General features: G+C 39.3%; 1 protein-coding gene across 5 annotated transcripts in view; it reads left to right on the top strand.

Moving 5' to 3' along the window:
- Nucleotides 1–16,197, top strand: part of RBM33 (RNA binding motif protein 33) — a 99,832-nt gene that overhangs the window by 63,588 nt on the left and 20,047 nt on the right. For 4 of the 5 annotated variants that reach the window (XM_036399908.2, XM_036399917.2, XM_036399926.2 and 1 more), the window contains exon 15: nucleotides 5,730–6,377. In XM_036399908.2, the coding sequence (XP_036255801.1) occupies nucleotides 5,730–6,377 (648 nt within the window). Of the gene's footprint in view, nucleotides 1–5,729; nucleotides 6,378–10,515; nucleotides 11,044–16,197 lie in introns of those variants that run through there. The other variant, XM_036399940.2, reaches the window with a different exon arrangement.

Consider the following 16,197-nt stretch of genomic DNA (forward strand, 5'->3'; position numbering starts at 1 on the left):
AACAAATGAAGTCTCCTAGTAAAGCCCTTGTAGTTATATTTGGCAGGCATTAGGAGAACCTTGTCCTTCCAATGCACACCTGGAACAGAGCCTGGTGCTGCAAACACTGTAGTAGCTTTGTCCCATTTCTGCTGTGCCACTGCAGTGCTCTTGGTCTGCTGCTGCTTATTGTCACTCTTACAGATGGGAATGCTGCACTAAAAATGTTCATTTACAAGCATTTAATCATTTTCTTCACTGTTTTTGTAACGTAGGTTATTACATATCTCTCCTTAAGCAGATTGTAATGTTTTGCAGTCTTTTTTGTGTTTTTTTTTTCTTGTAATTAGCTGGCTTCATCCTGTTCTTTTGCTTTTGATGATGATGAGAAAGAGTTAAGTTCTGTCACCTTTTCTAGCTATATGGCACATAACTGAATTGGGCAGGTTATTTTGCAAGTGTCTTCAACTGGAAAATTAAGACTTTTCTTTGCATCTTTCTTCCTAAAGAGTCAGTGACTGTATTTATGAGTGACCTATCATTCAGGAAGCACCAAAAAAATAGCAATATTGGCTGTTAGAGGTTTTGCTCGCCCTAAATATAGATATTTGAAAGGTTTGCAATGTGAGTGAATAGGAGATTAAAAACTGTATATTAAATTGAATGCTTGTATTCCTGTTCCTGTGAGGCTGCAAAATACTGACCTTAAATGCCTGTTGAGAATAGCTTTTACTCCCCAGGATTTAAATTGTATATCCTTAGTCTGAAACATCATTTTGTCATTGAAATAGGAAAGTCTGGATGATGTGGGCCTAAGTCTGCTCCTGTGGAAGTCAGCTTAGGATTAGAGGAATTAAGGCAGTATTAAGCATTTTTGAGTTTAAAGAGGAGGGAGAATGGAGAAAGGTGATGTGTCTTTAGGAGAAATGGATATTGGAGCTCAGAGCAGGAGGGAAATTAGTAGAGCACTGTGTAGTCATCAGTGTAGTGATGTTAGTACTTAAACTGGGGATAATGTCCTTGATGTACTGAAAGAAAACCTTTGTATTCCATTCTTCCAAATCCAGTGAATTGCGAATTTTGTTAGATTTTACATTGCTGTGTTTTCTAACAAGGCTTGCAATATGGAAGAGAGTTGCTGCACTAAGTTACTAGATCAAATGTACCTGAATATTTTAATATTTTTGGTTATGAACTACCTGAAAATTGTAGAGTTTTCTCCAGTTTAAATAACTTCTCTTCCAGATTTTTGTAATGGTGCCTCCTGCCTTGTGCTTGTAAGAGTCTCATCACAGTTTTTGTTTCCAGTTGGAAATGAGGCAGAGGGCAGTGTGCTTCTTGGAGTAACTTGTAGCCTTGTTCTTCACTCTCTCCCTGTTTGTCCAAGATGTGCAACATCTCTGCTTTGTAGGGTGTCTCATACCTTCCTTGGGTTCAGGTGCTGATGTTATCAGCAATGTGAAATGTACAGTGTGTATATGTAGGTACCCTTTAATTCAGATACTTTGTGGCTTTGAACACAAGCAGCCAAATGATGCAATTTGGATCTGGCTGTGCCTTTTGCAAACAATTGGTATGAATTTTTAGACAAATTATTCTAGCTTCTTATGTTTTTAATGTTACAGCTTAAAAAAATAAAGACAAGCCTGCTTTAAAATAGGTTTGTGTTTATGCCACAGATCAAACCATTTTGAATGCTCTGTTCTTGCACCCATTTTACTGAGACACATAAGTGATCCTGGTTGCATGATTCCTTTTTTGTTCCTTGGGAGCCACCCAGAACATTAATAGTGTCTGGTTCTTATGACTCAGCATTTAGTTCTATTAATTGGCAATTAATCCTGCAGACTTCTGAAAAAGTATGGGTTTATTTCTTTTTAATTCACACCTGAAAAGCAAGCTACTGGGACTAGGACTTTAAATTTCAGAAGAAAGTTTAATCCTTTGATTTAGAGTGTGTTCTTGCTGTCTTTTCCTAAGTCAACAGTGCCATTCTAGAATCCCCAGAAGAAGGATGTGGGACTGCTGCTTCCCTCTCTTGCTGGTGCTCTTCAGCTAGATTCAGGAGAGCAGCCTGTAATGTTTTCTTTTGGTGCTTCTCATCAAAACTGCCTTGGATCTTAAGGGAGAAGAAAAACCTGTAGCTAAGGCTCAGTCTTCCTTCAAACCTCAGTGAAATGCATTGTGTTAAAGCTCTTCAAAGATGGATGAGAATTTCCACTTAAAAAAAGGAAAAAAAAAGAAAAGAAAAAACCTCAAAACCTGGCAGAAAAAAACCATCCCCACAAAACCAAGTGCCTGTCTGGCCTTTTGTACTCTGCAGCCTCCTGTAAAAGGAGGAGCCATATACATGTGCAGTGTACCATTTCTTCATGTTGGGGAGTTTTCTACCCAAAACATGTGAAGCTTAATTTGTCTAGGGAAAAGGCTGCTCCGTGTTTTTCTGCTTTTTTACCTACAGACAATGTTGCTTCCAGACACAGAATGTGAAAATTAGAGTGGTTTGAACTTTGAAGGATGTGTACTTTCTCCCAGTTGATTCTGTAGGCAAAATGCTTGCTTGCCTTGCCTTTTTCTTTTTTTTTCCTTGGCAGTGCTGTTGCTTGTTTGAGAAATCTATCCTGGGCTTACTGAACTAATGGGATGGAAGTCATTAGCAATAGGCATTGTGTCCTGTGTTCATTTTGACCCTGTCTTGCCTGTTCCATATGCTGAATGTCCTTATTACATACTCTAGGTCATTTATGTGTACTATACATCACATATATACCCCCACTTTCTAGGGTGGTGTGTACAAGGTGCTCTTAGAGCTGAGGAGAAGGGGATTTAACTGCCCCTGTTTTCATCCTGATAAGGAGTCTGCTGTCCTTCTCAGTCTGTACTGTTGGGCCATTGTGCAACTAAATTGAGTTAAAGCTGACTTCTAATGGAGATATTTTGTTAATCATCACAGGGTCTTTATATTCTCTTCTTCCAGCTGTGGGGATATTTTGTTTAGAATTTAACACTAGTAGTAGTAGTACCTTGCTTTGGAAGGATTTAGGTCTACCTCTAGCCTGTTAACAGACTGATCTGCAGTTGTCATGTAACCTCAGGGCTCTTAATGCTTGATTTTAACTTTTAAGAAGGGATTGACTTCCTAGGATCATTACTAATTTCCTTAGTTTAGTTCCAGAAAGGAACCTTTCAGATTATATTCGAGATCAAATTGCCTGAATATTCTACTAAGCATTCTTTGAACTGCATGTGTGTTGGTATTAGAGTTTATGTCTAGTTTTCTAGTTCAGTCATCTTTCTGTGTTTAATTTTGGCATAGTTGGAATCAGTGTCTGTCCAAGGGCTGTAGCAGGGATGTATTAGTCAGAGTCCCTTGGGATGTTCATTCCTTGTCTGCTGGCAGGGCTCATTTGAGTGTGCTGCAAAGCACACATCTCTGTGCTATGTGCAACCTTTGAGTTGCTGTTCTGAGCCTGCCACATCGTGGTCTCTGTCTCCCAAGGCCTTCAGAACTTGTTAGGTAATAAAATAAGCAGGCAAATTCCTCATAATAAAGGGCACTGATAGAAGTGGTGGTCTCCTGAAGACTCATGCTGCAATGTTCCAAATGAACATAAGAGAAAAAAATTACAGGACTGCCTCCAAAAGTAAACTTGGTATTAGCTCATGGCATCCATCAAGCTTGTTTAGATAAATTGTGAATTATTACAATCTAAGCCAAAGCAGGTGAATAAACTAATTCATTAAGTGAAACAAGTTTTCCCTCTGAACAATTGTAGTAATTGTGATATTTAGTGTCTCTGAAAATGACTGAAAATTTGATTAATTACATCAGGATCTGCATAACAGCACATCCTGCTCCTAGCTGGAGCTTACATGTTTTCTCATCCTTTGCAAACTATTATTAAGGGTCTTAATCTTTCCCTGTATTTCATAAGGGTAAATTCTATTTTTTTGGGTAAATTTAAGGATAAATTCTAGTTCTTACTTTTTGCTACAATCCAGCATCTCCAGTAGTCAATACAAGATGAAATATCTGGGTTTCCTCCTCTAGAAGTACATTTCTGTAGCATCTATCATCACAGAGCTTTAATTTACTTGTCACAGTGATTATTAATCACCACCATCATGTTCTCCAAAGTATAGATAAAGATAAGAACTTTGGGGTGGATGTAGCATTCTCATGCAAAGAACTGTTCGATCTCATCCCTGAACTACAATCCATACTTAAAAAGTAAATACAAATTTTAAAAATGCAATTTGGTTAGTCTTATTTAGCCAATGTTTTGGCTTCTAATTAGACTGCTAATTAGATGCTTGTAATTGGACTTCTAATTTGAGACAATGAGCTGGTTTTAGTGACTGAGAATAATCCCTGTCAATACCTGCTCAGGGAAGAAGCAGCTACAGCTGAAGGAAACAAACATTCAGATTTGTGCATCTGGGTGCTGTGAGTGCAAGTCTGACTCTGCTGGGCTTTCACATCCATGAACCAACATTATGGCTGAATCTGTTCTGCTGGGTTTTTTCTTGGGTTGGGAAGGATTCTAGGGTGCTCTAGGATTAAAAGCTCTTAAAAAACCCCAAACCTTCAATTCACACATTTGGGTCACGTACGTTCAAAAAATGGCAGTTGTGTCAAAAACAGTTTGCACACAGTTGCTGCAAGATACATAAAGGTTTGTCACAGATTCCCAGTTTTTGAGAAATACTTTAACACTCATTCTGCATTAATTTACCAGCATGCAAAGTATCGTTTCTTGGAGAGGCTGTTGTTAGGAGTGGTTGATATATCTTGAGTAGAATGTTGTGCTCATTACCATTTGTAAGCATTCTCTATAAGTCTAACTTAGTATTTCAAATGGTTAAAAAGAGAGAAATAATAAAATAGTATGCTTCCTAATTTTGAAAAATATATGTGATTTTATTGCAAGAGCCATTTGATTTCTTTTCTAGGATGATGAGAATCTGCATTTCCTTGACTCTTGTCCATTTTTATACAGCTTTTCATAAGAACCCCTTCTGTCAGAGTGGAAGAATCTTTAGGAAGGTTATTTGATGGTGTATAGTACTTTCAGAGAGGCCCAGGGCTGGAATATTAAAGGCATTCTCTATATACCATTAATATTCCAACACTGCATTTGGCAACATTTTGATTCTGAAGAGAGTGCATGAGTTCAAGGTCAGAGAGATTGACTTGTGCTGTTCATTATAACCAATTATTGTGTGACAAATGAGTTTGAGATCAGGCTTAAAATTCTGTGAGAAAAATCAATAGTTCTAATCAGGGCCTTTCAGGTCATTTACCACCCTACCTTTTGTTACTTTGTCAGAAAAGAGCAAGATAAAACCTGTGTGACAGTGGGTTGCCTCTGTATTGTTACCTCCTATTTGAAACATATTTTGATATCTTGAATTATATTAATAGTTTAATTGGTTTTGGAAACTTTTAAATTAATTCCAATTTGTCAAACTTTTTTATTATTATTTTTTTAGTATTCTGATCAGATTTCTCAAGTGGTATTAAAGCTTTTCTGTCTAGGAAGTAGTATATCTAAGTCCTAAACCATTTCAGCTGTTTGTCTGTAATGAATAGCAAATAAACCCTAGCAGCAGATACCAAATCAAGGCTATTAGTGGAGTGTATCAGGGAAAATGTAAAAAGCTCTACATCTGAACCAATTTCATGTTGTTTTGACCAAGCTGGGCATCTGTTTAGAATTCTGTAAATTCATGTGGTTTTTCCCTTGTAGTACCCAGACGAGGATGAAGAAACTCGGTTGTACCGTTTGAAGATAGAAGAGCAGAAGCGCCTGAGAGAGGAGATCCTGAAGCAGAAGGAGCTGAGACGGCAGCAGCAGGCTGGGGCCAGGAAGAGAGAGCTGCTGGAGAGACTTGCCCAGCAGCAGCAGCAGCAGCAGCAGCAGCCTTGCTCCCAGCAGCCCTACATGCAGCACGAGGAGGACTCCTCCGAGTTCCCCACCAACGGCAGCCCCTACATCCCCCACTCCGGCCTGCAGACCCGGCACAACGTGAAAAGCAGACTCCTGGTTAGAAAACAAGACGCCGTAGTGGCAAACATCCACCCCAAACCCACAGACTTCCCCCAGGGCGCAGGGGACGGCCCCTACCAAGGACAGCAGATGAAGCCGGTGAAGCAGCTGAGGCAAACTAGAACGATCCCTGCGAGTCAGCCTCAGGCAGCCCAGAAAGTGTTACCGAGCAAAGCGGCCGCGGCGGCAGCGCTGCCCACGGCGCAGGCGGCGCGCGCGGCCGCGGTCCCCGGCCGGCCCCAGGAGCAGAAGCCGGGGGTGAAAAGGACAGTGATGCAGCGGACAAACAGTGCTAGTGATGGGCCCCATGGAGGCAGCAAAGTCAGGGTGATTAAGTTGTCAGGAGGGGTAAGTGTACAAGGCTCATCTCATCTCTGTGTCTCCTCGTGGTTTGTTTCTGTGTGGTTGACTCTGTGGAATCCCAGAATAAAAGATGGGCCTGAGCTAGTGAGGGAGGTGACAGGTTTAGCATACCTAATAGTCTATATATTATATTTCCAGAACTGTAATTTATTAGCAGTTATTAAGCAATTAGTGTTTCCTGTAATGCTTTACTGCCAGGCAGTTACCAATGAAATCATATTGAAATACTCCTTTCTTTTAAGTTGTAACTTGGAGTCTGAAATCTCAAAGACTGCTCAGTTGAGCTCCTTTTTCTTAAGGTTGATAATTGCTCAGAGAAAAGAATTTAGGTGACTTAATTATTAATTATTTAACTAAGGTTTGGTTAAAAAGGACCTGCTTATTTGGTAAGTGAGGCCACCTGATTTAGTTGTGTGCAGTTGTTGTCTTAGTGTGGTTTCTACTCAGTGGAAGATGGTTTTTATTTTCTTAGGAAGCATGTTATGAAACCAATCTAAGCAGTGTGTTGGAGGGGGTTGTTTTCTGTTACAGGCTGGGTTTAAAACGTTACCATTTCACTTCTGCATCTAAATGAGATTTCCTTATCTCTTGATGAGGGGTCTTTTATCTGCAGTGTGTCCCTTGAGCACTGGTGTGGAGGACTCACAATGATGGTCTTGAGGACAGTGTGCCTGTTTAAAATCTGAGGTTTTGGTGAGAAAGTCTCTCAACCAAATTTCTTCTGTCTTAATGAAAAGACGAGTTAATTTGTTAGGGCTCTAAAGAAACTAAGATGAGGGGACATGGAGATCATGTTGTCAGTGTTTGAAGTCTGTCCTTGGGTTTATGCTGAGGAGGAAAGAATGATGTGAAGTAGCAGCACATTGGAGGTGTTTTTCTGGAAGAATGCTTTTATATTATTGGGAGAATTTTATAGGGAAAACAAAACTGTGTAACAGGGACTGAACAAGGCCTTGGAGGCTAGGCTTTACTCTGTAGAAATGGGGAGGAAGTTGAAAAGCCAGTCTTAACTACTTCTTGTGAATGTTTTTCTACAGTTCATAAAACTTAATTGCACTCAGAGTTGTGAATTGCATCATGACTGTATGGTCTTTCCAAATATTAACATACAGGGCATTATTGACTACACAGACATCCTGCATGTCAGGTTGTTGTCAGTTCTAATTCCTCAGACGTCGTAACTTAAGTACAGAAGAATAAAGTGCAGGAAACTGAAAGAAATTAATTCTGTTAAGCTAAAAATATTTATATATAAGTATGTCTGCAGGAATCCCAGTGGCCTGCAAGAGGTATGACAGGTTTGTGATTCATGCATAATTGAATAAAGCAGTCATGCACAACTTCTTTTATTATGTGATGAAACAAAACAATGCCAGTCACAACTGTATACAGCTCCTCCTAACAAATAGTTATCAGTGCCCACAGCAGCATTCACAATGAAATTGGTTTTATCACGTGCTCTATTTCAGAAGACCATTAATGATTTTTTTCAGATAAGTGTCATGGTAAGCAAGAGCAATTAGCTTAATTAAATGCATGCGTAACTCCTCTTTAATTGTGTACAGAAGCAGATTTACTCTGTCCTTAACTTTCAGATACTGAGGTTTCAGCAAGGTGAAGCAGGTTCTTTGCATGTAGCCTTTGTCACTGTTTTCATGTTGCCATGGACTTCTTAAGTTTCCTTCCAGCTGTGGGAGAATGAAAGCAAGCAGTGCAATTAGCTGTTAACACTGATCAATATAATTGATTAATTTTTAATCAGTTAGTGACAAACTGAATCTGTGACTTTATTTCTTTGACCACACAAGGAAAAAAATACAAATTGAGCAGCAGGGCAATCAACTAGTCTGTTTTTGACAGGATTTAAAAGAAGAGTTAAAAGGTGCTTAGGCTCCATATACTACCACAATTGGAGATCATACTTGGTTTTCACTGCTTTAGTCCTGCCACATGTTTAATTTGTTTTCACAACTTTTGCCTGGGCACTAAATATAAAGCAAAAGCCAAATCTCATTTTCCCTGGCCATTCTCTTTAGCATTTAATAGTGCTTCCTCTTACTCCTTGCCTTTGGCCAAAGGGTTGCTGGTACCTCATCTGTATGCACTGGCTCTATCCTGCAGCTAAGCATCCCTGGTCTTGCTCTCTGTGTAATTCCTTGTACTCTTCTCCTTCCCTGGGCTCTTTTGTGCAGAGCTGTTTTGAATACATTTGTACAGGTGAGATGGCTCATGATCAGACAGAATGCAGGTTCCCTTTTGGAGCTTGCTGGGTTCAAGTAAAGACCTGGCAAGTCTGTCCTGTTTGCACAGCACCACAGGGGAGCTCTCAGCTGAAGGAGCTGCTCCAGCCCAGAGCTGTTCTAACTCACTCTCTCTAGACCAAGCTGGCCTAAACCAGAACCTGAATCAGAACCTGAATTTAGAACCAGAATCCTTGTTATTAATTCAGTAGGATCATCTGTAGAACCAGGATTCAGTGGTTTGCTGCTGCTGCTGCTGTTTTTTGTGTAATATTTAAGCAGTTTGGTGTGTTGGTGAGAACTGAGAAGAGAATGGCTTCTTTTCCTGAGGGCAGTCTTTACCAGACTGAGCTTTTGTCTGTTTGTATTGCTGGCTACAGCACTGCTACTGAAGATCTCTGACCTGCAGGTAGAAATATCCCTTGGGTCCTCAAAAAACAAAATGATCTTTTATCTGTTTCCACAGTATTCTTTTGTGAGAAGATTTTACTTTTGGAATTTTAAGAATTACCCTGTAAATTCCAAGAATATTTTAACTGGTTCAGCTTTCCTGATACATAAGATGCCCTAGTTTACAATTTCTGTTCTTCAGGAAAATGAAAGTAGAAAATGATTCAGCATTTCCAGTATGTCAGACTAAGTCTGTGTATCACAGGTGCCATGTTAGGTACTGTCAGTAATGATTTTGTCTGTTGATGCTTTTTTATTTTTTAAATAAATCCCACCCTTCACCTTCCCTCCAATACTTTGCCCATCCCTTTCTAATATACATATAATTTATATGGGAATGGCAGTAAAGTGAATAGTTTTCCATTTTAATTACTCCTTCAAATGTTATGTTCCTGGAAAAATAGGCAGTGTTTAGCACATGGACTTTGATTTTTTTGTTGTTGCTGGTTTGCTTTTGGATTGGGTTTTCTGGGGGGGAAGGGGAGTGGGTTTTGGGGATTTTTGAGGGTTTTTTTTTCTTGTTGTTCTTGCTTTGTTTTTGGTTTTGTTCTTGACTTTATTTCTTCCAAGGAGGCATAGCTATCTTTCAATGTATCCAGTGTGCTTTGTTTTTGTGGCATTTCCTCACAGCTGTCCTTTTTAGATACGAGAGCTCAGTCTATTCACTGAGTATTCATACTTGTAAATTTTACTAATAAAGCATCTGAGGCTTGCTGGGCTTGCTGAGGAGCCTGAAGTCAATCCTAAAGTTACTTGTAAGTATAAAGTCAATGAGAGTGTAGGAAAGAAACACCCTAATAAATCACCTGAAAATGTGATAATAAAATTATAGAAAAGAAGGTTGAAGTAATTTGTCTTGAAAGGAGGGGATGAACTCTGTAGTATTCCTGACAGATTTGTCCAATGTTTTTCTGAGATCTCATTACTGCAGATTTCCCAGGTCATCTATTCCAGTATCAAATGTGTATATTTAGGAGAATTTTCTTAGTGACCAAATCACATTTTCTTGCTATAAGTTTGAATTTCTGACTATTTCTATTATACCTGAAGAGAGATGGGGAAGAATCTCTCTCTCCTTTTCAGGATATCTTAACTGTTTCTGAGCTCTAATATCTTTCATTCTTTCTTGATGAGTCATGTTTTTTAACACCTTGCTGTTTGTGGTGCTCTTTGGGCTCTCTGTCATCAATCTGTCTGTTAAGAGTTCTAGTACTAAATGTAATTGAATCCCTTGAGTCAATCAATATATTCAGAGTTGTTTTAGTCCTGGAAGAACAGGTTTGTACCATCTATAACATTAGATATCTAAAAATACATGAAACACATGCTGAACATGTTTTCTATTTAGTTGGAGGTTCTGTGGTAAATTACAATATCGTAAAATCTCTGTGTTATTGTCATCTTACGTTGTTGTTGGATGATTTCTCTCTTAGCCAGAAAATGTCCTGCCATGCTCAGAGAGCTGTGTGTCTGTCCCAAAGACCTGAAAATGCTGGTTCTTATGCTGCACCAAGAACACACCAATCTTTGTCTCTGTGGAAGGCTGCACAATGAGGGTTTTTTCATAAATACATAGATAAAAATACATTAAAATCTTGGTGTTCCCTGTTGCATTACAAGCAGTATCTTGTAAGTGATCCTAATTCCTGAAAACTTGAAATGCTTCGTATGAAAAGCCTGGAAAAAAGAGCTGGCAAGTTCCTCTGTTTGAAAAGCCTGTCACAAAAAAATGTCCTTGGATTGCAAAAACAAGATGGAAATGGAAGATAGACAACTTCGGTCGAATTTCAGACAACTGGGAAGTGTGAGATGAATATGGAGTTCTAAATATGGAAAAAAATACTGCTTGAGATGATTGTTGTTTGATAATGTAACCTTATCAACCAACTTTGCTTAATGTTTGTACTTGTTTCTACTTGCATGTATGTGTTCAAGTTTAATTAAAAATATTTGACTTGAAAGCTCTTTAGCGCCTTTCATCTAAATATGTCAGGAATTGCAAACACAAGAATTGTGGCATTTGTGTGGGAAGTTCATGAAGCCCTTTCCCCAACCCTTGACAAAGGAACTCTTCCCCTGTATGGTCCTATAACTTTTTAAGAAACAGGAGAGTGACTTTGATGTTCATTTGTATCCCAGAGTTTGAAGGAGTAATGGATAGAGCCCAGCTAGGAGTGGGCTGGGGGAGCTGCAGGAGCCATTCTGAGTGCCCAGGTTCCATGGCAAAATGAGCTCTGAAGCAGCATTAATGTCAGTGCTGTTGAAGAAGGACTCTGCCTGCCATAACCTGCAGGATTTCACTCTGGAAATGTTTTACAAGTGGACATTAATTTCTTGGTTGTATGAAACTGTTGAAATGTGTCTAGAGGAGGCCACAAAGTTGGTAAAGGGACTGGAGCACCTCCCCTCTGAAGACAGGCTGAGAAAGTTGGGGCTGTTCTGCCTGGAGAAGAGAAGGCTCCAAGGAGACCTTACAGAACCTTCCTAAAGGGGCTGCAAGAGACCTGAAGAGGGACTTGTTACAAGGGCATGGAGTGACAGGACAAGGGCAATGACTTCACACTGAAGAAGGGTTGATTTATATTGGATATTGGGAAGAAATTTTTTCCTGTGAGCGTGGTGAGGAACTGGAACAGGGTGCCCAGAGAAGCTTGGATCCCCCATCCTAGAAGTGTTGAAGGCCAGATTGGACAGGGCTTTGAGCAATTTGGTCTAGTGAAAGGTGTCCCTGCCCATGGCAGGAACATTTGAAAATGAGCTGTGTCCTCCCAGACATCCAGTGAGGATGGTCCCTGTAGAGACAGAGTCTCTGATTTCATGCATTGGGGTCCGGGGATGGGCTGTGCTCTACTCTTTAGGACATATTTGATTTCTGGGAAAAGGAAATAAAGGGACGTGTGTGGGCCTACTTAGAAAGTGAGAATTAAGGTGACAGGCCAAACCACACACAGATAATACATTTTATGGGCTTCTCATAAAATGTGTGAAAAGGGGAAGAGATACTTACCTAAATTGAATCTGACTTTGCTATGGATAACATGGATCTAAAGTGCAGTAAAGTATTTTCTATTGTAGACTGCAGAAAAGGTTTCTCCTTTTCCTCAGGAGACTTTTAAATTATATGTTGAAGAAGAGTGCAGCTTGCTCCTGAACACCCAGAAAGCAGAGCTTTTGTTGCTTGTCACTCTTGTTAAGTCTCAAAGGAGAGTTTCTTTGCCATGGTAAATGTTACAGTGCAGAATTTGTGTCTGTGTTACAGAGATCTTGGTGTTACAGAGTGTCTTGGAGCCCAGTTTCCTGATAAACTGTGCTGTGACACCACTAAAGTGCTTTACAAAGAGCAAGTCAGGTTTCATATGAAAATGCAGTCTCTTTACTTGGGAGGCAAGCTTGCAGAGTTGTAGAGTTTAATATTTTGAGAAGTCACATCCCTCCATTGAGAAGTTGGACCACTTGGAATAGGCCTTTGGGGCAGAGGTTTGGCTCTTGAGTCAGAAGTGTTCGGGGTGAGAGGGAGTGGGGGTTGTCTTTATTAAGACTTACCAGGAGCTTCAGGCAGGACACAAGAGGGATTTGACTTGCCAGTAGTTTTAAGCTTCAAGGAACACGAACTAGAGAGGCCAGACACGGCACAAGAAGGGAAGTTTTAGTTGTACAGGTTTCTGATATCCAGTACTGGCTTTCTGTGCCATAGCTGGGAAGTGCTCCTCTTGGAGCTTTGGGCCATCACAAGATTTGTATCACTGATATTTTCCAGCAGGAGCTTTTTCTCTTGGTCTTTCTCTGCATGTCCAGCCTTTGCTAAAATTCTCCGTACAAAAACCTCTCAGACTGGCAGCTGAAAAACAAACCAGGAAACTTTGTTAAAACATTGTTTATCTACGTTATAGATCTTGCAAATGACACATAAAAATGAAAGTATTTCTGAGAGTGTTAGACATGTCCATTCAGAACTTTGATTTTGCTGTAGGTTTGACATACAGTTTTTATTATTTTTTCATAATGAGCAGGTGGGTGCTTTAACTAAAAACCCTGTAGTTGTGATTCAACACTGATTCAGCATGATTCAAGCTGTGCTTTTGTCACTCCCAGTGAAACTTCATGTAGCATGGGTATGGCTGGGACTCTCTTGGGACCAGTCCTTCTCCATGCATTAGTTCTCCTTTCAGGTGGATGAGGAACTACTTCAGTTAAGAATTGTGTTAGTACATGGGATTAAATGGAATTAGCTGCTTTTTCTGCAAGATGTTTTCTTCTTCCTGTTCTGGCTTTTCATACACTATTAGGCACAGAAGATGCTCATCACATCATGGCTCACTGAAGCAGTGTAGCAGTGTCCTTTTATCACAGGAAGGGAACTATTTCTGCATTTTATTTATTTATTGCTTAGTCTGGGTGCTCTTTCTTGGCTTAAGTTCAGCCTATACAAAAATTTTAGGCTGGGAAAAATAACTGAATCACTGACCAGCATCAGAAGTGTCTTTTTTTCTCTGGTGTGAAATGGGAATGATTTGGCTCTTTCATCACTTTTGTAGTCTGATGTAGCTTATTGCTGTGTGTACTTTCAGTCAAAACTAGCCCATTAATGTCTTAAACCAGTTGTTAATGATGAGTTGTCTATTGATAGAGTGGCATTTTCTAGCCTGGTGGGAGAGCAGTTTTCTTAACTACTGCTATTCTTAAAAAAAAAAAAAAAAGAAAAGAAAAAAAGAGCCTTTTAAAGGTCCTAGAATGCCTGGGAACAAAAAAAAAAAAAGGTCTCCAGGTGTTTCTCGTTGGCATTTGACAGATTGAAAACAGATCTTCAAGTGTTCAGAACCAGTGCTTGGTCATGTCACTCGGTTGTGGGATATTTGGCAAGTGATTAGGCTTCCTATTCCCAGGTCCCCGGTCTGTCAGCCAGCTGTATCAAAGTGGTAAAGTATTTGGAGCACCAGTCAAAGAGAAATAGCTCATTATTAGGGGTTTGCTTCTAAGATGTGTTCCTGATAATTATAGTGAAAAAATACTTGTATATGTTAGATGAAAGTCACTGTTGTTCTGTGTGGTTTTTGCCTTACATTTCTTTTTCTTATGTGAGGATCACAGCTGTCTTTGTAGATGTCTGTCTCACTACAGTCAGTTGCAGTATCAGTAAAATACAAGTTTACCTATGTAAACCTATATAGCTCAGGATTAGTAATTTCTCTTCTCCTGAAAGTAAAGATGAATTTAATAATCAAAAGGATGTTTTCCTCCCCCAACTACTGTGATACTTTAAAGGTACTCATTTCTAGAAATATTGACTTAAACTGGTAACAGATGAAGGGTTTCTCCTTTCTTACAAGAAATCAATCACAGCACAGTTTTGGACTGAGATTTCCCTACAAGATTTAAGTCTTCATCGTGCTACAGAGAATTTGAGTTGTAAAGCATCTCAGAAAAGCTGACAACATTTTGCTTCTCTGTGTTATTTTTACACAAATCAACCAGAGTTTATTTATTCCCTTATCCAGCATGCACATCCCTTTGCTATTGGACGATTTTGAATTAGCTTTACAAAGATTACATGGATAGAGCCAGCATTGTGGTGGTTAATAGAAACCTGTGCAGTGAGGTCTGTGGGCTGCAAGATCACTAACAGTGCCAATGACAGTGAAGTATGGCCTTATCGAAAGGAGAATTCATAAGAGGCTGCCCTGGGACACTGCACCACTGTCCTTCTGTGTATCCTGACAATGTTATCTGTCCTCTCAGTACGGAGTATCAAATGTCTGTCACGAGTACAGAAATTAATTTAATGTCACCTGAAGACATGCAATTAATCTTTTAGAGGTTTTCATAATACCTTTACAGAAAGAGTTGCCAGTTTGGCGGATTTGGATTTTGGGGTTTAGCAGAAGATAAGGAAAATTAATTTTTCATCAGGGTTAATACAAGCTAGCAGGGCCACAAAGGCTGAGAAAAATGGTTTGGGAATTTGTCAAGTGTTGTCACTCTAGAATAATGCTGCTTAACGTCTGATAGGTGTAATCAAGAGTTGAGATTTCTATAGAGGGGGATTAATCAATTTGCTCACTACAGAATGCAAGTTGGTGATACCATTCCTTCATGGGGTTTAAGAATGAAAATAAGATTTGATCTGTCAAATTGCAAGCAGCTCTGACAGTATCAATAGGCATTTTTATCAGTACATTTTAAAGCGTTTGTTATAAATAAATTTGTCCTGCTAATGTTGGTGGCAAATAAACTTCATCTTCATCATAAAACTGTCATAATGATTATGACAGAGGCTCCAGCTTGCTAAATTCAAGCAGTCCTTCATAGAATTCTGCTTTTAGAATTTGTGATCTCATATTTGACAGAATTCTAAGTTGCTCAAAACACAACACTGACTATATATAGATCTGTATAGTGAGAGGCTGATGAAAAACAGCCTTGATAGGTATCAGTGGATTGGTTCTAAAAGTCATGGCCATTGAATGGCATCACTTCTTTTTGTTAGTCTAGTTTGAGGTCAAACTACAGATTCTTCCAGAGCAGAGGTTTGAAAAACATTCACCATGTAAATCAAATCCTTTTACCTCAGTCTTTTGACCTTTATTTATATAGACACAGTATTTAAAATTAACTTGTTTTGGCACTGCTCACAATCTTTCAGTACTTGAAATTTGAAAGATGCTTTTTATACTTTCCCCTGAACAGAACTCCTGCAACTTAAAAAAAAAGGTGTTTTCATTACTCCAGCTTTAATTGAATAATAGAAAAGTTTCTTTTTCATTGAAGAGAACTCTTTCCTGGCCAGATCCTAGGAAGGCAGACACTTTGTAAAACTTCAAAATTTGGAGCTCGAAACTCTGGATGATTTATAATCTAGAAATTAAGGAGTAAACAATAAGAGGAAATCGTTCTTTCTTCATTGAGTTGCAGACGAAGAATGAAAATTCATTTTCTGCTCAGGACTTTAGAGGAAATTTGAAGCATAAAATCAGAGCTTGTATCAATCAGTCCCAAGTCTCTGTGGTCAACTAAGGTGTTCTACCTGGGCTCAGCATTTTGTACATCAAATTGTGTGAGACAGGCCCTGATGATGAATAGATGCATCTCTGAAAAATTTAGTGCAGCCCTATACATTG

The sequence above is a fragment of the Molothrus ater genome, chromosome 1 (genome assembly GCF_012460135.2).
Source record: "Molothrus ater isolate BHLD 08-10-18 breed brown headed cowbird chromosome 1, BPBGC_Mater_1.1, whole genome shotgun sequence".
Classification (NCBI taxonomy): domain Eukaryota; kingdom Metazoa; phylum Chordata; class Aves; order Passeriformes; family Icteridae; genus Molothrus; species Molothrus ater.